The sequence below is a fragment of the Pseudorasbora parva genome, chromosome 9 (assembly GCF_024679245.1).
Source record: "Pseudorasbora parva isolate DD20220531a chromosome 9, ASM2467924v1, whole genome shotgun sequence".
Lineage (NCBI taxonomy): Eukaryota > Metazoa > Chordata > Actinopteri > Cypriniformes > Gobionidae > Pseudorasbora > Pseudorasbora parva.
Window position 1 is genome coordinate 44083027 of NC_090180.1, and position 21062 is coordinate 44104088.

The 21062-nt window shown below is 36.9% G+C and overlaps 3 protein-coding genes across 4 annotated transcripts; all 3 read right to left on the minus strand.

The window, feature by feature from the left end:
* Positions 1–440: 440 nt before the first annotated feature.
* Positions 441–8484, minus strand: ftr67 (finTRIM family, member 67). The gene is made up of 7 exons (XM_067452767.1): positions 7815–8484; positions 7637–7732; positions 4482–4715; positions 2607–2760; positions 2425–2484; positions 1547–1633; positions 441–1414 (listed from the first exon to the last, which is right to left on the minus strand). The coding sequence occupies exons 1-7, from the start codon at positions 8409–8411 to the stop codon at positions 1359–1361; spliced, it is 1284 nt and encodes a 427-aa protein (XP_067308868.1). The 5' UTR covers positions 8412–8484; the 3' UTR covers positions 441–1358.
* Positions 8485–10643: 2159 nt separating this feature from the next.
* si:ch73-52e5.2 (protein THEM6) lies at positions 10644–13674 on the minus strand. Of its 2 annotated transcripts, none has more exons than XM_067452769.1 (3): positions 13587–13674; positions 12659–13163; positions 10644–11425 (listed from the first exon to the last, which is right to left on the minus strand). In XM_067452769.1, the coding sequence occupies exons 2-3, from the start codon at positions 13157–13159 to the stop codon at positions 11318–11320; spliced, it is 609 nt and encodes a 202-aa protein (XP_067308870.1). In that variant the 5' UTR covers positions 13160–13163; positions 13587–13674; the 3' UTR covers positions 10644–11317. The 2 variants fall into 2 exon arrangements, with proteins under 2 accessions (XP_067308870.1, XP_067308871.1); XM_067452770.1 differs by lacking the exon at positions 13587–13674 and adding an exon at positions 13479–13570.
* A 335-nt stretch (positions 13675–14009) lies between these two features.
* Positions 14010–17644, minus strand: them6 (thioesterase superfamily member 6). The gene is made up of 3 exons (XM_067452768.1): positions 17595–17644; positions 15751–16255; positions 14010–14336 (listed from the first exon to the last, which is right to left on the minus strand). Coding segments are annotated over exons 1-3 (618 nt in total). The 5' UTR covers positions 17597–17644; the 3' UTR covers positions 14010–14225.
* Positions 17645–21062: the final 3418 nt, after the last annotated feature.

Sequence of the window (21062 nt, forward strand, 5' to 3'; positions counted from 1 at the left end):
AAAATATTGGCTGCATCCAAATCCCATCCTTCCCTACTACACACAGGCAAACCAGGGTATGTTATAAAAGTACTCACAAGAGTACCCAAAAAAGAACCAGATGACAATTCTTCATGTGTATATATGATGGACACTACTATCCCATGAGGCCATGGGACAAGATGTATGAACGGCAGTGAAGCGACACAACTGATGCTGGTAGGTCACATGATAATGACAACATGGTGAATGTAGTACATCCAAATTATATTCATATATAGAACATAATTTTTAGCAGTCGGAAAGTAATTACTTATTCAAAATAAGTACCTACTCAAAAAAGAATATGTCAAGCGCATTGTATCATGGGATGATTGCATACATACAGAAAACGTACACATGATTCAGTCTTTATAGTAAAATTCATTTGGGTCCACAGTAAAATCCCAGAGCCAACAAACTGCTGATAAGAAACGTTACTTTTAATTTTACCATCATTTTAAAAATACTTGCAGTTTAACAAGGTTTAATACACACAAATACATTTCAGTCATATAAAGCTAAATTAACATCAGCACTTCTATGAATATAGACATCAGTCAATAAACACTGATAAAATTACACCAATATAGCACTCTATATAATATGTATGATTAATACTTAAGAAAATACTATAATCATAGCTTAATCAACAGGTAATTAGCTTAAAATGGGCCTATTATCCTTTTTTACATGCCCATCTTTCTTTAGTGTGTAATGTTGCTGTTTGAGCAAGAAAAAGATCTACAAAGCACAAAGTCACTCCAAAGGCAGTTATTCTCTATGGTTGAGTTAGTGTTGACACGCCAGTAAGAGGAGTGACATTTCCCAAACACGCTCGAAGCCGTTGACCAATCACAACACACTGGTCCAACCGACCAATCACAGCACATTGCGCTTTTCAAAAGGAGGGGCTTCATAGAGACAGAAACTAAAAAGAGCGTTACTGACAGACTGGAAAGCGAAGAGCTGCAAAAATATCAAATACATGAGAAAATTAAGTTTTGTTTTTTTTTACATTCAGGCATGAATAAATCAAATTCAAGTCTTTGTAAAAGAGCATAATATGGCCTCTATAAAAGTTTGAACACATAATATTCCAACTATCACTCCAAGCACATCTGTAATGATAAGATATACAATTTAACATAAGTTTAAAGTTGATAGCCATTGGACAGTAGACACTGAAACGCATCTGCATTTACATTTCCGTCTTATTTAGTAATAAGAGTTTATGGTTAATATAGCTTTACATTGTTTACCATGAAAATGTGCATGTTCCAAAACACATGACAAACCAACTTTGGCCTCTTTCGGACTTTCTCAGGCCACACTTAAGGCTACCTTCGCCTCCTGCGGGGCTGTAGTCTCTGACGAGGACCTTGTGTTCGCGATCCTGAAGAGGAAAGACAAGATGAGGAGACAATGATTCACTGGATACAGAAACAAAGATGATACAGTGGTCACAGCTTAATCTCTTCATGTCTCAGGTCAACACTAAACAATCAAATATTTTCATGATACTCACCAAATGACGAGAACGGAAACACACCAATTGTTGGGACACTAACGTTAAAAGGGATCTGCACAGGCTGGCCAAACAATGGAGCTAAAGCTATGAAAAAAAGAAAAAAAAAACATGAATCCTGTTAGCAAGGATCCTGTTAACCTAGTGAGCTGCCTACATAGACTGCATTATAACGCATAATACTCAATTAAAAGTTTGGCATCACTAAAGTATTATTTTTTTTAAGAAACTGATGATTTTTATTAAGCAAAGAAACATTATATTGATAAAAAAAGACAGTAAAGGCTTTTACAATGTAAACTTTCTATTTATCAAAGAATCCTAAAGACAATTTTCAACAGTGATGTTTTATATATATAAATATATATATATATATATATATATATATATATATATATATATATATATATATATATATATATATATAAAAATAAAAGGTGGTTCCAAGATGTATACATTTATGACACCTAGTTTTGGTGGAGGAATACGCTTACCCAGAATGCACTGCAAATGAAAAATAAAACAAATAACCCAAGATAGCAGATGGAGTGAAATGTGACTATAAATATATAATAGTTAAATCTAATTAAAATATACAATTTTACCCACTATGTAAATGTGCAATGTATGTTTTTAATCAATTGTGAGTTCTTTATTTAATAATAATAAAAAAAACGTCTTTATTGGCATTGGTGGTTCCATGAGGAACATTTAACATCCATTAAACTATCCACTACACAAAAAACGTTCTTCAGAAAGTTTTTTTTTTTTTAATATATATATATATTCTTCACACTACGAAAAAAAACAACATTATTTTAAGAACTGTTCACTGAAAGCTTCTTTGAGGAACCGTTTTGAATTGTATGGACTCTTACCTGCAGTTGCCTCAGAATCTGCCTTTGGTTTAGTGCTCTGAATAATCGTAACATCGCTCACTGCGAACCGGAACAGGAGTGTTAGATTGAGTATATAGAGTAATTTCACAATAAAGGAAATATTGATTTAGTCTTTAATGGCTTAAAGTGTGTCATTTAAAACACAATGCAAGTCTGTTCACCTTTCTCTGAGATATTGACACATCCCCCCTGGCAGACGTCCTCGAGGAGGGCCTGAAACTCTGTTACCGCCGCCATCACTATTCCAAAGTTTGGGTCAGAGGTAATGTTTGGCAGGTCAACGGGAACAGGCTGAGCACACAGAGACTTGCAGTTCTGGACAAGAACGATGCAAAAAAATAATGTTAGCCATAGGCAGCGGTTTGACTTTAAACTTGTGTGAATCATAAACCGTATGCAACCCAAATACAATTCCTGCTACTGGTTTCAGTTCACAAAGACTAGTTTTCATCTCTGCACATAATGACAAATTAAAGCACAGACTGATGCAATCTCAATTCCGCCTCTGTTCGAGTCCTTTGAAGTTCTGAATAAAGGTTCGCCTTGTGAAACTCAATGAAAACCAGGAACAGTCCAAAGGACAAAAGTGGGTTCAGAGCTCATGCCTGCTAAGACTTTCTTTAGCGAATGCTCACATTGGAAGAAAATGGTCACCTAAAAGTAAACATGGGTAAAGTTACCATGAAATCAAAAATGCCAAATCTTTTTTTTTTAGCTTATTAGAAATTATTTATCTGTATATATATATATATATATATATATATATATATATATATATATATATATATATATATATATATATATATATATATATATATATATATTTTTTTTTTTAAATTATTATTTATTTATTTATTTTATTCATATGCCCTCTGTATCTTTAATCAGTATTATTTCACTGTAATGCTAAATCTCTAAGACAATTACTTTTTTAATTCATTAAATTAAAATATTGACACTGGCAAGCTTTTTTTAAATTATAAATCATTACTGGTCATCCATTATATCTATGTATCTATATAAATATGGGGGGGGGGACTAGCAAAAACTAGCCTATGAAAAAAAAAATAGCCTTAAAAATTAGCCTATGACTCATAATATAAGTTAAATCTTTATAAATATATCACAGTACAAATACTATAAATACTATATTTGAGGTAAAATCTAATTCAACTTTTTTCTTTCTCCGTTGGGTTTTTTCTCCCAATAAATTAGGAAATTAAAGAAATAAAAGATCCAATTTTGATGAAACATTAAAAATCAGACTTTTTTTTTTTTTAATTGCAAGTTTATTTCTTGCAATTATTCTAAAAAATAAAAAGTCTGAAATGCAAAATGATAAATTTAAATTGTGAGAAAAAGTCAGAGAACATTCATCTTTTGGTGAATTATTATGTCAACATGAAAAACCTGTAGCTGAAAAATCCAACAATAAAACTTCATTATGGCGTGAGTGAGAGCTGCTCAGTGGTTAAAGCTCCACTGTGTGATATTTTCCTCCATCTAGCGGTGTAAAGGTATATGACCATCCAGTGAATAATAGTTTCTGTTCCTCTCAATTCTGATTTCGTTTTAACTCCTACGGTGGCCGATTTAGTCCAAGATTAACATGGGAATCCCCCTCTTCACATTCGACACGGTGCCATCGAGTGTTAAAACGCAAATGGCGAAGCTTGAATTTATGGGTATGTCCCTCTTTGGCTAATGTACTTTCAAGATGGAGGGTCAACATGGCGACCAGCATTCGAACCCCTCACCCGTATGTATTTTCAATGGCATATTATAAACTTACGAGAATACTTTATTACTTGAAAGAAGTAAATATACATTAATAAGCACATATATTTGAAAGGACTAAGTGTTTTTAGCTACGAATAAACTAAAAAAGTTACACAGTGTAGCTTTAAAGACACTTATTATGTTCAAAAATGAGCTTCATGAACTAACCCTCTTTGTGCTTGGATGAGGCACTTAACTTTAAGACACTCCAGAGACTTTGGATAAGAAAGCAATTTGTGAATAACCAGCAGCATTACCTGAAGGAAGGCGATATGGTCCTCTGTTTGCGAGAGCTCTCCTAATTCACCGTGTCTTTTCTTCAGCTCTGTTATCTCCTGCTCCAGTTGTTGCAGAAGTGCTTCAGCCTGGCTCACTGCCGCCCTCTCCTGACCCCGGATCAGCTCCTTCACTTCAGCACGCCGTCGCTCTATGGAGCACACCAGCTCTGTGAAGATGCGCTCGCTCTCCTCAAGGGCTGTCTGTGCGGAGAGCTGAGGAGACAAAAGCCAAATGATGAAGCGTGACTTCGGCTTTAAAGGGGTCATGCCGTGGAAAACAGGATTTTTCTTGCTCTTTTGAAGTTAGAGTTTGATGAGCTATGTAGACATACTGTCACTTTCAGAACTCGTTACTGCAACTAAAGTGCCAAATGGCTCATTCAGAAATCTTTCTACAGCCTTGGATTTGAGATCATATAACTTGTTAAAGAACTAGTGACTTTAAAATGAAAATTGGCTCATGATTTTCTCCCCTCAAGCCATTCTAGGTGTATACGACTTTATGATGAACACAACTGGAGTTATTTTAATAAATATCCTGACACTTCAAAGATTTATAATGGCAGTGACGTGGTCTATTGATTTGAAGCTCAAAAAAGCACATCTATCCATAATAAACACATCACAATGGGTTTTTGTAAGAAAAATATCTAGCTTCCAGCAGACCGCCTACCGTATTCAACTTAATAACGCTTCTAATGATACATATATCGCATTTTTATTTTATTGTGTTCATCAGAAGGAAGAGTCATATTCACCTAGAATGGCTTGAGGGTGAGTGAATCATGAGGTAATTTTCATGTTCAGAGTCTTATTACTGTGTCGTAGTCAAAGATGTAACAGATAATCTTTAAATGAATACCTTCAGCATTTTATTTATACTGCCTGACGGGTCTTGACTCTGGATCTGGGGCTGGCTACTCTGGATCTGAATCTTTTAGGGTGTGTTCACACTTGTAGTTCGATTCGCTTGGTCCAGACCAAAAAAAAAAACGTTTTGTCCAAGTTCATATTGGCATTTTAACAACGAACCTAAAGGCATAGGGATATGTTCACAACCTGATTGTTTGGCTTTAATTACATGTATTTTGCAATGGAACTTATCAAACACCCAAAACGAAATGCGCTCGTTGTATGTGCGTAGCTACATATGATGGTATTTTTATTTTTTTTATTATGTAAACCAAGATACTATTTACAGAGACAAATACAAAATAACCAAGATCAATAAAATAAACAATACAACAATCAATTGTTTGTTTGTGTGTGTGTGTGTGTGTGTGTGTGTGTGTGTGTGTGTGTGTGTGTGTGTGTGTGTGTGTGTGTGTAGCATACAAACAAAGGAACATATGATGTTATTTTGACCATCTGAGAACTCGTGAAGCTTATAAAATGTTGTAAAGGAATCAAACCACCGGCAGGTATCCCTCCGTCACACAATCAAACCAAGATCTGCGGTTCTGATGCCTGAACGAGACTGTGACGGGAATCATGCTTGAGTATTCTGTCCTTTTCAGGGCTGCATCTTGTCATATCTTGCATTATTTGTCTTTTACCAATCTTTTCAGCTGTTTTGGGTTTGGATGACAGCGTTCAAATGAACCGCACTAACAGAGCAATCACACCAGTTCATTTTAATGCACCCAAATATGCCAAGTGGTAACACATCCTTTGTTAAGTCTTAGTATAGTTCTGTGTCCGAAACTGCCCTATACTCTTAAATAGGGATGTTATCAAGTGCATTTATTCAATCCCACAATGCACCACCATAATGAGTGTAAAACCGATGTATGCTCAACTGCTAGGGAATACCCAGTCGTGCCGAATTAATTCCAGATGGAGCTGGCAGCTGATTCTTCCATTTTCCAAACTGCTGGTCCAATGCTGGTACAGCGTAATATCATACAGGTATACATTTCATTTTACTTGACTGTTTATTTATGGTATATAGATAGTTTCCATGACAAATAAATACTTTCATTACTACTGGAGCTGCCAGTTTGCTAAGTTTCAAATGATTAAACAACAAACACAAACTATTCAGGAGCGGCAGCTTTTCTTGCACACTCCTTTTCATTCACTCCTTCAAGTAGACTATATTAGTGAAGTAATGTAGGGGATAGTGAATGGGGGTATAGGGGGCGATTTCAGACACAATTAGGTCTAGGAGGTCCGGTATTGGTCTAGGTCTTGACTTTGGCTCTGTAGTCAGTCAAAAAGGAGGTCATTAGAAAGAGTTCAATAGATAGTTCAAAAGAACAGCATTATTTGAAATAGAAATATTTTGTATTATGCACTTTTTGATGAATTTAATGCATCCTTGCTGTATTAAAGGTCCCGTTCTTTGCGTGTTTTCGAAGCTTTGATTATGTTTACAGTGTGCAATATAACATGAGTTTATGTTTCGCGTGTAAAAAAACAGTATTTTTCACACAATTGACTTATCTGTACAGCGCTGTTTTCCCTGTCCTAAAAACGGCCTGATGAATTCCTTGTTCCATGAAGTCCCTCCCTTAGAAATACGTAACGAGTTCTGATTGGGCTAGCAAAGCGCTGTGTTGTGATTGGACAGCAGCTTAGCGCACTTTGCCCGGAAAGGTCCCGCCTCTTACCATAACGGGGAGATGCACGCGCTGAATGCGCACTCTTCTCCACGTGGGAGAGCACTAAACCACGCCCCCTATTTTGCGTGTTCTTGTGGGCAGAGGGTTAGTCAACAAACGGTTCTAGTGACGTCATTACAGCAGGAAGTGCAGGGGTGTAGTCCAAACCGGCCGCTCGCTGTAGGCTTTGAAAGGGAACTTCTGTTAAATAAAATATCTCGCTTGGCATTGAACTTTGAGCTTTATAATTTTACAGGTATTATTTATGCTCCAACAGCAACATTACACACTAACTAAAATTTGAAAGATGGAATCGCGAAGAAAAGGACCTTTAATTTCTTACCCCAAATGCATATAAAACTTTAAAATTAACTACAAAAAAACATTAGACTTTCTTCTTACTACCAACATTTAATATAAAAATACTAGACGTCTGTGTTATTTGCCCCCAATAAATAAACCACTACTGAAAAGCTAAAGGTTTACATGGATTGACCTCTTTCATAAGTTCTGTGATAGGAAAACACTCACAGTGAGCATCTGTGTAGCCTGTCTCAGGTCTGCCAGCTCCTTCTCTCTCTCATGAATCGTCTGCTGGGAAGTCCTCTGCATCTCCGCCAGAGCATTCTGGGAAAGAAAAACAGGTTACACAATAGTTTGTTCTTCTCACTCACAAAAACCACACTCTAGAAATGGTCTACAATTTTACCTTTTTCTCATTCATCTCTGTTGTAGCTAGAACAGAGTCATGTCCTTTGTGCTCATCCGTTAAACAAAGGTAACAAATACATTGCTGATCTGTGCGGCAAAACACCTCTAATAGTTTATCATGCCGAGAGCAGAGCTGTTCTTGTATCTTCTTTGAAGGAGAAACCAGCTTGTGTTTCTGAAAGGCAGGAGACTCGTAGTGAGGTTGAAGGTGAGTCTCGCAGTAAGAAGCCAGACAGACCAGGCAGGATTTAAAGGCTTTGTTTTTCTTCCCAGAGCACACGTCACATTCGACGTCCCCAGGTTCAGCTTGGGTCGGATCGGATGGGGTCGGCCCAGCATGCAGTCCTGTCTTCTTCAGTTTCTCCACCACATCTGCTAGCATCGTGTTCCTGCCTAGCACAGGTCTGGGAGCGAAGCTCTGCCTGCATTGAGGGCAGCCATAAATCCCCAGATAGTCGTCCTGGTCCCAGTAGCCTTTAATGCAGCCTTTACAATAACTGTGTCCACATGGAATAGTCACAGGGTCCTTTAAGACATCCAGGCATATAGAACAGTTAAACTGGTCATGATCCAGAAAAACCCCAGCTTGCGCCATTTTAAAAGGTTTCTTGCCGTCCAGTGGCAGAATGAATTCGAGGCAAGCTTTGTTTATGCAGGAAGTGAGTCATGTGACCAGAGTCTGACAGGAGGGGGAGGGGCGAAACAGCTGCTCTGCACAACAACTGAGCATGTCAGAAAATACATGTCTCGGAGCTGCAGTATTAAGAATTAGTGCTGAAACTAACTAAATTAATTTAGACCAAAAGTCCTAAAAATCAGAAGCTAATAATTGTGTGTATATATATATATATATATATATATATATATATATATATTGTATTCTAGATAGATAGATATAGATAGTAATGTATATCCAAGTAATTGTCCTCAAAGGTGATCTATTTTTATCGATATTTTTATAGACACACAATTATTAGCTTCTGATTTTTAGGACATTTGGTCTAAATTAATTTAGTTAGTTTCAGCACTAATTCTTAATACTGCAGCTCCGACACATGTATTTTCAGATATATATATATATATATATATATATATATATATTAAAAAAAACATTGCATAACATTATGGCCTATTAAATTGATGTGTTAGAAGCAGGAAAAATGGGCAAGCGTAAGGATTTGAGCGAGTTTCCGGTCTGCAATGGTCAGTATCTATCAAAAGTTGTCGATTGAAAGGAACAGTGGTGAACCGGCGACAGGGTAATGGGTGGCCAAGGCGCATTGATGCACGTGGTGAGCGAAGGTGTGAGAATACACAGTGCATCGCAGTTTGTTGTATATGTGGCAGTATGCATCAACAGTGGGCGTGTTAGCATCAGAACTGAACCACAACGCATGGATGGCTGGATGTGTGTGCACATGGCATCAGTGTGCACTATGTGAAGAAGGCAAGCCGGCGGAGGCAGTGTGATGCTTTGGGCAATGTTCTGCTGGGAAACCTTGGGTCCTCCATCCATGTGGATGTTACTTTGACACGTCCCACCTACCTAGCATTGCAGACCATGTTCACCCTTTCATAGAAACGGTATTCCCTGGTGGCTGTGGCTCTTTCAGCAGGATAATGTGCCGGCCACAAAGCAAAAATGGTTCAGGAATGGTTTGAGGAGCACAACCAGTTTGAGATGTTGACTTGGCCTCTCAATCTCAATCTAATCGAGCATCTGTGGGATATCCTGAAACAACCAGTCCAATCCATGGAGGCCCCACCTTGCAATTTACAGGACTTAAAGGATCTGCTGCTAACATCTTGGTGCCAGATACCACAGCACACCTTCAGGGGTCTAGTGGAGTCCATGCCTCGACGGGCCAGGGCTGTTTTGGCAGCAAAAAGGGGGGCCAACATAATATTATGCCATAATGTTATGCCCGATTTGCGTACATACATACATATAAGAAAAATATGGTACAAATGAATAAACTAAACATGTAAAAACATTTTTAAAAATATGAAAGACAATTAAGCCTGCTTTTAGGATCATAAATTAACCTTTAATACCTTTTTATGTAATATACACCGTGAGGTCCACAAAGAAACTGATCTAATTTAAACTTGGAAATAAACGTAATTATTTAGAATTTTAAGGAAAACAAAGAAACATTATATTTTTTACAAAGAACATTACATCTTAAAACCAATAAAAATTATTATTACCAGAGTTCTCTGGTCATATCAATGAGAGATTATAAGAACTCCTTTGTACATAATTTGTCAGATTTTCTATCTTACACTGAAGCGTAAGAACATGATCATCAGGTTTTGTTCATGAGAGCTTCAGTGCTGCTGCCATTCGTTCATAGGAGAAAAAACATGCCGAGACATTCTGAAACCCATATACAGGTCCTTCTAAAAAAAATTGCATATTGTGAAGTTCATTATGTTCCATAATGTAATGATAAAAATTAAACTTTGCACACCAACTGAAATATTTCAGGTCTTTATTGTTTTAATACTGATGATTTTGGCATACAGCTCATGAAACCCCAAAATTCCTATCTCAAAAAATTAGCATAGTTTATTATCTATGCATAGCATAAATTATCACAAAAAAATATGTGAAAGTTAAATTTGTATCATTGCATTATGGAAAATAATGAACTATATCACAAAATGCTAAGTTTTTGAGAAGGACCTGTACATTTTTAATTCAACTTTCCACTCAGAGTGTAATAGGACACTAGATGGCAGCAGTGCTGCTTTCACTTGATACAGAATCATGGACAGGGTTTATAAGCAAATGCTTCTAATAAATTAGAAACATATACAAACATTACTTATAATGCAGTATTTTATTTCATAATGCAAGTCTTCAGGTTTCATTACAGGTGCTTAAAATACTTTACATAAATACTCTTCTTAAAGAAATTATGCAAATAATTACTTGAATAAATACATGTTCCCTTTTCATAAATAATAACAATAAACCATTTCAGTTTTAAATAGGCAAACTATATTAACATATCTGACCGGCACAACAAATCCATGAGGTGATATGATAAATCAACACACTCATTTACCATTATACTACTAAAATACTCAGTGCAAATCCTTCTAAGGTGACTTTCGTTACGGTCATGTGCGTATTTGGTCAAGGGAGCGTTCCAAAGCTCCGAGCATTCAAGTTTTTTCCAACATTTGTTCATGCGTTCTGTTTATCAACACAGAAACATGCTCTGCGTTTTATCAGTTCCATTCCTTGCAGCTTCTGGAGTGGATTTTGTAAATACAATAATGACGTTGCAATGCTTCTGAACTAAAATAAACTATACAAAGGGCTGGTATGATAGAGTAAACGCTGAAGCTTCCAACAGCGACAGGTTCCGGATCAGAAAACCCTTTTGTAATTTTAAAACTGACATTAAGAGACATTATATGATTCAAGGTTAGCGTCACGGGGAAACTTACATGCACAAGGAAGGCTTACGGTAATGGTTTTAGATACGATCATTTGGTCTTCTCGTCTAGTCCACTCTCTGCTCTCAGAGCCTGACTACTAGCAGAGATGAATCTAATCCAGTGCTGAAGATCCTCTGAAATATCAGGGCAGTCCACCTTCAAATTACAGACATATGGGTTATGTTAGTCAAACAGGAACATATTGAAAGTAAATCATGGTAGTACTGTACATGCCCAATAATATGGTACGCTCTAATTTCATAACAGGGGACGGCGACCCCCAGGGGGCCACAAGGGAGTGCTAGGAGATTAGATAGATAGATAGATAGATAGATAGATAGATAGATAGATAGATAGATAGATAGATAGATAGATAGATAGATAGATAGATAGATAGATAGATAGATAGATAGATAGATAGATATAAATAACCATATTATTTTAAATAAATAAAACATTTTATTAAAATAAATAAAGATCCAAGTCATTGATCGATTCACCGATTCATAACCGTTTGAATCTTTATTTGAGGATTGAACATAAACAAGGAAGAGACCATGCTGAATAAAGTCGTAGTTTTTGTTATTTTTGGACCAAAATATATTTTTGATGCTTTAAGATATTCTAATTAACCCACTGATGTCACATATGGACTACTTTGATGATGTTTTTATTCCCTTTCTGGACAGTATAGTGTGCATTTACACTTGGATACGCTGTCGGACTAAATCTAAAATATCTTAAACTATGTCTGAAGATGAACGGAGGTCTTAAGGGTGAGGAACGACATTAGGGTGATGAGTTAATGACATCAATTTCATTTTTGGGTGAACTAACCCTTTAAGGTGATGTAGTTACAAGTTATTACAGGTGCTTACTATAATAATAACAGTTATGTAATTACAAGTAACTAACCGAAACCAAACCGAAACTCTAGTAAGTACATGTAGTAATATTACAGTACTTATTTGAGTATGTACAAAGTAACTACATTGACGGAAAGTATAGCCCTGGTGGTTTCAGGAAGATTTTTAAGAATTAGTAAAATTGTGAACATTAATTAATGTTCTCCCACTCCAGACCCTGATTCAAGCTATAGTTTATATTTCTTATGGATATTTAAATTCATTTTATGTGTAAAGCGTGTTGCATTAACATTGTGTATACAGTATGTGCTATATAAACTTGCCTTGCCTACAGCACCTATAAAGTGTAACCAAAATGCTATTTTTTTTTACGTTATAAATAGGATATTTATACAAATATAGGCTACTATAACAGCCTTTTAAATTGAAGGATAAAGGTCCCTGGCGGGCCAGTGGCTTCTAAAAGATGGAAATCAACTGCTTTAATGCACATAATAAATGGTAAAAAAAAAAAAATGCATACCTTCTTCTTGCAAAGGCAATCCAAGATATTCTGTGGATTTCCGCGAATCACGTTCTGTCGACACAGCATGACAGCAGAAATGAACCCGTCTGACTTGGACACGAATCTCTGCTCTATGTAGAAGGACTTCTCATCCCACGACACGATCCGGGTGCGCAGCTCGAACGCCTCGCCGAGGGCCAGCGAGCGTCTGTAGCGGATGGTCGTGGCCCCGACCACCATAGTGGCGTTGAGCGAGCGCGCGGCCCTGAAGAGCCCGTTCCGGGTGCAGTGCGCAAAGCGGGCGAAGTCGCACTCGCGCAGATAGCGGGCGTTATTCATGTGACACATGAAGTCCAGGTCGTGAGGCAAAACCCGTCCGTGGACGACCTGCTCGGCCAGAACATCTCGAACCGGACCCTGGAACCAGCACTTGATCGCCATCCATGAGCCCCTCAGGAAGTACCAGACGTCAAAACTGCCGAACAGAACCAGAGACCCGGACAGAACCCACAGCAGCATGATTCTGTTACACAGTGAAGACTATTAATTATTCACATCATGAATAATTCACGTGGAGATACAGAACTGGGTTAATTGAATATTTTAAAGCCCGACTGTAAAGAGAAAGCGATCCAGACCGGCTTCAGATGCTACAAAATGCGACGTAATGCATTATTAGGTCATTATAAAAAATCCTAATGCAATAGTTGCTATGAGAATATATGTAACATCATTCACCCATTCATTTCGGAAATGAACGGGGGGGAAAAAAATCTACATTTAGATTAAATATCAAATCGCACATACAGAATACTGACGCTCGTGCAAAGAAACCCACCCCAGGCCTAACGGTTTGCGCTTAAATACACATAAATAGATGAACTAGGTGCATTTATTAATGTTTAGAATCATAATCTTCCCAAATATGACATTTCTGGATACTCACGCGATGGTCACCCAAAAACCGGCTTCACGCACTTCCGCAATGACAGAGACTACGCAGTGATTGGTTTAACTAGACCACGTGCCTACGACAGTAGGCCGCACTACGAACGGCATGACGCCAGATTCTCTCTCATCCTACTAGAAAACACAAAAACATATTTTATATAAGAGTTGTTACAGAACCTCAGAGATTCAGAGGAGTTTCACTCTACCACTTGAATTTTGTATTAGGACAGTCAAAATACAAAGAAAAATAATTATCTCACAGTAACATGATTACAATATATTAATGAAGGAGTTATTTATATTTAGTCACTTGTTCATTTGTTCCATTTCTTCTTCTTATTATTAATATTATTTTATTTACTTCCGATTAGTGCTTCACAGTCCATTCCGTTAATACACCATGAAATACGGCAGAAAAAAAATTCTCTATTGTTTTTAATAATTCATTTTTAGATATTCACTATCTTAGGCTTGCAAGACACAGCATGACATGGATCAGGCTTTTGGACTACAGCAGAACTCACATTTTTATTTTACATTGGAATATCCAAACACCTGAGACATTAATGTGCATCAGAGCGGTCTTGCGTTTTTGTAAACCAGTGTGCGAGAGTTCATTTAAGGCAGTGAGCCATCATTCGTTCTTTTTATTATCGAGCTGACATTCCCCCCTGAGGGCTTTACTGCTGGCCGAGATGAAATTGATCCAGTGCTGCAGGTCTTCAGGAAATTCTGGCACTTCAACCTAGAAAGTCAGATAATAAAATGTCAGGATTTAATGTTTTCAAAATCAGACGATTAATATTCGATTGGAACAACATGAAGGTAAATCAATTATTTGTTAAGAACTAGTCCTTTAACTTAGGTATTCCTCAATTAGGGGTGAGTCACACTCAAAAAATATAGAAGACTACATGAAAAAAAATTAAATGAATGTGCTTTGTTTCAAATAATATATATATTTTTAATATTTGTTTTATGGGGGGAGGATTTCATATTACTAGACAATATACCTCTAAATTATGCACCATTTATTTCTATATAAAAACTGGTTTTATTATTTTTAAATAATACAAATATTTATATATGGCTGTGTATTCCTTAGTTGCTTATAAGAGTAATTCGCAGACATAATTACTTATTTTTTATTAAGTTTTGCATACATTTAGACATTAACAAAGACTTGCATTTGAGGCTGATTGTAGATGTGATTAAAGACCATTTAATCTTTTCTTTTTTGTGTTTATATAGCAAGTGCCATCAAAGTAAAAAGGTTTTGAATGATTACATTTAAGTCAAAAAATTCAAAACACAAAATAATTTGGTCACCTGTGATTTTCCCCAACTAAGACATGTTCCGGGGTCAACATATTTAGCCCAAAAATGTAGTCTTAACCCTAACCCTGAGGTGGATTTAGTGATTTGGGGCTCCAGGCAAAAGTAATAAATGCTCTATACAATTACACACACACACTGACATGGATCAACCTTGAGGTTCATTTCTCTATTGTGATGCTCCCTGAGGCATGACTGTGTCCCAAACTTGTGCCTGACTTTTCTATATTTTTCATTGTTTCATGTTGTAGACTCCTCATTTTAGACCCTAAAGTAGCAACTGTAGGCTATATTGTGAAATTACACATGGAAATGTCCAAGGGGTTTGGTGTGGTTTAGACTTGTATTATCATAATTGTTTTTAGTAGGTTGGACACTAGGTGGTGCTTTGGGGTATTTTTTTTGTGTGTAATTATAAACTGAAAAATGAAATTTAGCCCATGATTTATTACATTAGCCGCGGTTTAACTGCAGGAACTTTCCCCTGTAAACATTTCCCTCTCCGAAAGTCCCTGCTTGCAAGGGAGTACCTTTTCAAAGTTCAGGGGTGGGACTCGGGTGCTGAACATGCTGCACACATCTAGCCGGGTGCGTGTCCACAGTTTGCAGTGTGTGTGTGTGCTCACTACTTACTACTCCTATGTGTGTGCACCAGCTTGTATGGGTTAAATGCAGAGGACAAATTTCAAGAATGGACTTGGCCTTTACATGTCACTTTACACTGTCATGTTGTAGGAGGTGCAATCACATTCACCAAAGACCACCAGAGGGGAAATTTTAATTTACTACAAATTAAAAGTTTTAGTAAATCTAAAGCCGCTCACCTTTCTTTTGCACAGGTACTGCAGGATCTTGTCCGGACTGCTGCGCAGGACATTCTGTTTGCAGAACATAACAGCCGAGACCATCCCATCTTTACAAGACACAAAGCGCTGCTCCAGGTAAAATGACTTGTCGTCCCAGGTGATGATTCGACTGCGCAGCTCAAACGCCTCGCCGACACACAGTGGGCGTCTATAGCGAATTGTAGTTGCCCCAACAACCATGGTGGACCCGAGAGCTCTTAATGCCTTGAACACCCCATTGCGGGTGTAAAGAGACAAACGGGCAAAGTCACACTCGCGTAGGTAGCGGGCGTTGTTCATATGGCAAAGGTCAACATCATGGAGAACGACTCGTCCGCAGGCGGTCTGCTCTCCCGTGACATCAAATACAGGTGAGAGGAACCAGGCCCTTACCACCACGACCACTGCCCGGATATAATACCACACATCCACAGTGCAGAACAGGAGAAGCAACACACCCAGAATCCACAGCAGTGTGTCCTCCCTGTCATATACAGAAGTCACATTGAGGCCAGAATACACAAGAGATATATATTAAACATATGCATGGGCAGCTGACATGCCATGTCAGCGATTTAAAACAGTTTTGAACAAACATTCTTTATTTTATTCTATTGTTACAATTCTATTTTTTTAATTAAAAAGTTGCATGTTAGTTGTCAGTATATTTCTTTCTATGCTGCATGAAAGAGTGTTTGTGCTCACATGTTATTCTTAAAGGGACAATAACATTTAATCATTTAGCAGACGCTTTTATCCAAAGCGACTTACAAAAAAGGGGAGAGCAAGTACACCCAAAGATTAAAATTCTGTCATTATTTACTCACCCCCACTCGTTGTTCAAAACCTAAATGAGTTTATTTCTTCTGTTGATCACAAAAGAAGATATTTTGAAAAATTCTTGTAACCAGACAGTTGCTGGCACCCATTGACTTTCATCATGTATTTTTTCCTACTATGGAAGACAATGACTGCCATCAACTCTTTGGTTACCAACACTGTACAAAATATCATCTTTGATAAGTAAATGATGACAACATGTTAATTTTTGGGTGATCTATCTCTTTGAGGTTCAGAGATTTTCAGGTTTTTGCTACAAGTCTCATTCAAGTTGAACTAGTTAGGCTGGTTTGTGAACACGTTTTAACGAGATTTTCGGCTGCTTCGTATGAACGTACTTCCAGAATCAAACTCCAGAGAATGTATTTGTGGGAGGAAAATAATATTTTGAGTACCTGTTGTTGATTAATGCATTGACGAGAGAAACTGATTAAAATCCACACTGTCACTTTAATTTAAATCTAATCCTAACAGTTTAACAAACTTCTGTTTGAGAGAAAACAATTAGGCTACCTTGCTAGAATATTTGCGCCCTTTTAGTAACATTTTATAATAAGCCATTACATTTCGTTAACTTCATTGGCTAACATGAAGTAACAATAAAATAATAGTACTTACTTATTAGTCTTGCTCTTAGGTATGTCTTAGTTAAAATCAAAAGTTGTATCTGTTAATAACCTGAGCAATGAACAGTTGTATTTTTATTACCTAACTAACGTTACTGTAACAAATACTGATAATTGTAGTTATTGTATTTTAATGCATTAACTATTTTGTTTTATGAACGACTGTTCAGCACGTTGATATTATTTAACGTTACAGCGTTAAGGATCAAAGTTGTCATTTGAACAGAAACTGTTTTTAAAAAACTGTCACCTTTCTGCACAGTGTAAATCTTTGCGAAATCAGTTGTTCATTTATAACGATAAAACTACACGTCGGAAGTAAATAATAGTTGTGAAAGTGTCAAACACAGCACTTACATGTCCACGCTTTTACCAGCTGCTCCTTTACGTTCTGTACGTCTCCTGACTGAACGCACGGCGACACGCCCCTAGATATGACGCAACGAGAAGCTGTTTTTTGTTTTGTTTTGCTTTGTTTTGTTTTGTTTTGTTTTTTGCTTGAAAAAAGCATGATACCAAACAAAGCACAAAAAGACAAATCTTAATGCAATTGCAAGAAGTTCAGATAGCAGAATAATACTTTTTTTATTTGTATTTAAAAAAATAAATGCTATTACAGGAGGGGTCATCCAAAATTCCTTTAGAAGATTATTATTATGTAGTTTAAGGCTTTTTGTTACGCATGAGTCTAAAGATTTGAAGAATATCATTCAATCTTTATGAAGAATGTGGAAGAATCTGCATTTATAGTAGGCTAATTTGCTAACAGCGTTCAGAAGGAGCTTTGCTAAGCATGTTTTTGTTAAGATTTAAGCTCAATATTTCACATACCTGGGAATTTTGTTCACCAAAGAAACTATTTTGCATCAGTTTTTTTACTGTATTTACTAGAAGTATATAAACTGAAGTATAGAAGTGTGTGTAGCTATTTGATGTGATTTTTTTATACTAGACAATTTGGAATGTAACGAACAACATATACAGTTATTTATTTATTAGAAAAATAACATACATTTTTTTTTTTTGTATAGCGCTTTTTTAGACATGGAATGCAACTCCAAAGTCTCAAAGTGCTTTACATTGAGGTTTCACCTCAATAATAATATAAAATTCTATAAATAAACCACACACACACACACACACACACACACACACACAACACACACACACACACACACACACACACACACACACACACACACACACACACACACACACACACACACACACACACACACACACACACACACACACACACACACACACACTATAGAGAGAATCACTGATAACTTTAAAAATATATGTTTTAACCTGCCTTTTAAAAATATGAATGCTAGCCTCTTTCACTTTAAGTTGACAATTACTACATTTTTGGAGCATGTATTTTAACAGACAGTTCGGAAATAAAAGTGCTAGATTATGTAGTGCATTATAAACCAATAAAATAACCTTAAAACCAATCCTTTAATAAACTAGTAAATCATTTATTTAAAACCGGTGTAATATGCTCTCTCCTTTTTAATTTCATTAGTACTCTGGCTGCAGCATTTTGTATCAATCTTAGGTAAGCCAATATACAAGATGAGAGAAGATAAAAGCATGAATGGGTTTCTTAGCATCATCAGATAAGAAAGGACATTTCTCTGATGATAAACAAAAGCAAGTTTTTGTCACTTGATTAATATGAGACTTCAAATTCAGGTCACAGTTTAAAATGACACCCGTTCTTTTTTGTAGGGCTAAGGAACCCAATCCAGCTTCTATCTGCTAATGTTTTTGGCCCACAATAACAATTTCAGTTTAGTCTTCCTTTCAGTGTATAATTGTATATCATCAGTGGCATAAGCGTAATAATTGATGTCATATTTGCTGCCCAAAGGGAGCACTCACTACCTTTAATAATGCCGTGACCTTATCTGAAACCTGACAGATTTTTCTCCAGAATATTATATTCATCTAAAAACTGATGAAGTTGCTGCAATACAACTTTCTAAAATCATACTAAAAAAAAACAAAAAAAAAAACACATGTTAGCAATTGACCAGAAGCTATTAAAGTAGAGAACAATACAGGTTTCTTTTCTTATAAGTGGCTTCACAACAACACATTTAAAAGCCTTTGGGAAAATGCAGAAAAAATGCCTGCATGTCTCCAGGGAACAATTAACTATATCAAGGACGTAGTCTATCAAACAGTGTGAAACTTTAAAAAATATATTGTTGGTATGGGTCAAGATAGCTGGAAGAGGAATTTAGCTTAGAAGATTCTCTCTGATAACTGTCCTGAACAATTCCTTTTTATGATGTGGACAACTTCCCAAATCATCCATGGAACAAAATTATCAGTATGATCAATAGCAGATCTAATCGGTATTATTAAAAAAATATGTGAATTAGATATGATTTTTTTCATTGCTCCATGGTCCAGTTCTGATGCCCACTGCTGACACTTTCGGAGCATGGTCACCCTGACTGGTCAGCGGCTAAGCAGCACCATACGCAACAAACTGCGATGCACTGTCTATTCTGACACCTTTCTATCAGAACCAGCATTAACTTCTTGAACATTTAGAGCTGCAGTAGCTCGTCTGTTTGATCGAACCACACGGAACAGCCTTCGCTCCACTCGTGCATCACTGAGCCTTGGCCGCCCATGACCCTGTCGCCGGTTCTCCGCTGTTCCTTCCTTGGAGCACTTTTAATAAATACTGACCACTGCAGACCGGGAATAGCCCACAAGAGCTGCAGTTTTAGAGATGCTTAAAATTCTTGTAGAGCATGCTGCATTGTGGGATACTGTGTATAATGTACATTTTGTCAAATGTTGCAGTCTGCATACTGTACAATACACGGTGTACAGGGTATATGCTGTTACTAATATAACCATACTGTTTTTTACTGCGTACATTAATTAGGTTAAGTAGGCATGTATCTCAGAAGCTCAAATTTGGATGCACTGACCATCTAAAATATCCTAGCATGAGCAGATTTGCATTTGTTTGAGAAGATTCTCGCAGAATTCAAGTCATGAATGACTGTTTATTTAAAAACTGTAGCAGCTCATCCAAGCTGCTCGTGTGTTTTCATATTTTTTTAATTAATGGAGCATGTGGGATGCATAAATTTACATGTTTTAAAGGTTCCTTGTCTTTTTATGAATTCAGGTATTCATATCTGCTGGATTCGTCCCTGCTTTGGCTGCAGTTTGTGTCCTCTGAGAAGTCCTGTAAGTCAATATGAATGATGAATTATAGGAGATTGAGTCTGGCATTGTCAGTGACGGAGAGGGATGAACAGGCCTTCGGAACGTCTGAAAGAAACGGAAAATTACTGAAGCCATCTTCCCCCATTCTCCTTTCTCATATGGCATTACCACATGAATTCATCAAAGGTTTAACGTGAAAATAATAGCTCTGCAGTGTGTCTGAATGTGAATAATCTGCTGAAGTTAAATGGGCTGAAATTCCAAGAAGACAGATATTGTCTCAGGAGCGAGCATTAGTCATGACACTTCTGTCGCATAAATGGCATCCTGTGATTCTGTTGAGACAGGAGAGCGTTTGAAAAACAGCCGTCCATCACGTTAATGGAAATCTATCGATTGTGGTGCAATGTGTTTCTGAAATCGTAATGAGCATATTGAGGGGTAGCTGGTGAAAAGCATTGAGGAGGATTTACAGACCACTGCGTTGATGGGCTGTGAGTGTTTGCGTGTGTGAGTTGGAATGAGTGGTTTGGACATTCAAATAGATGACAGATGAATTGGGATAGTTCACCCAAAAATGAAAATTTGCTGTTCATTGACTCATCCTCAAGCCATATAAGA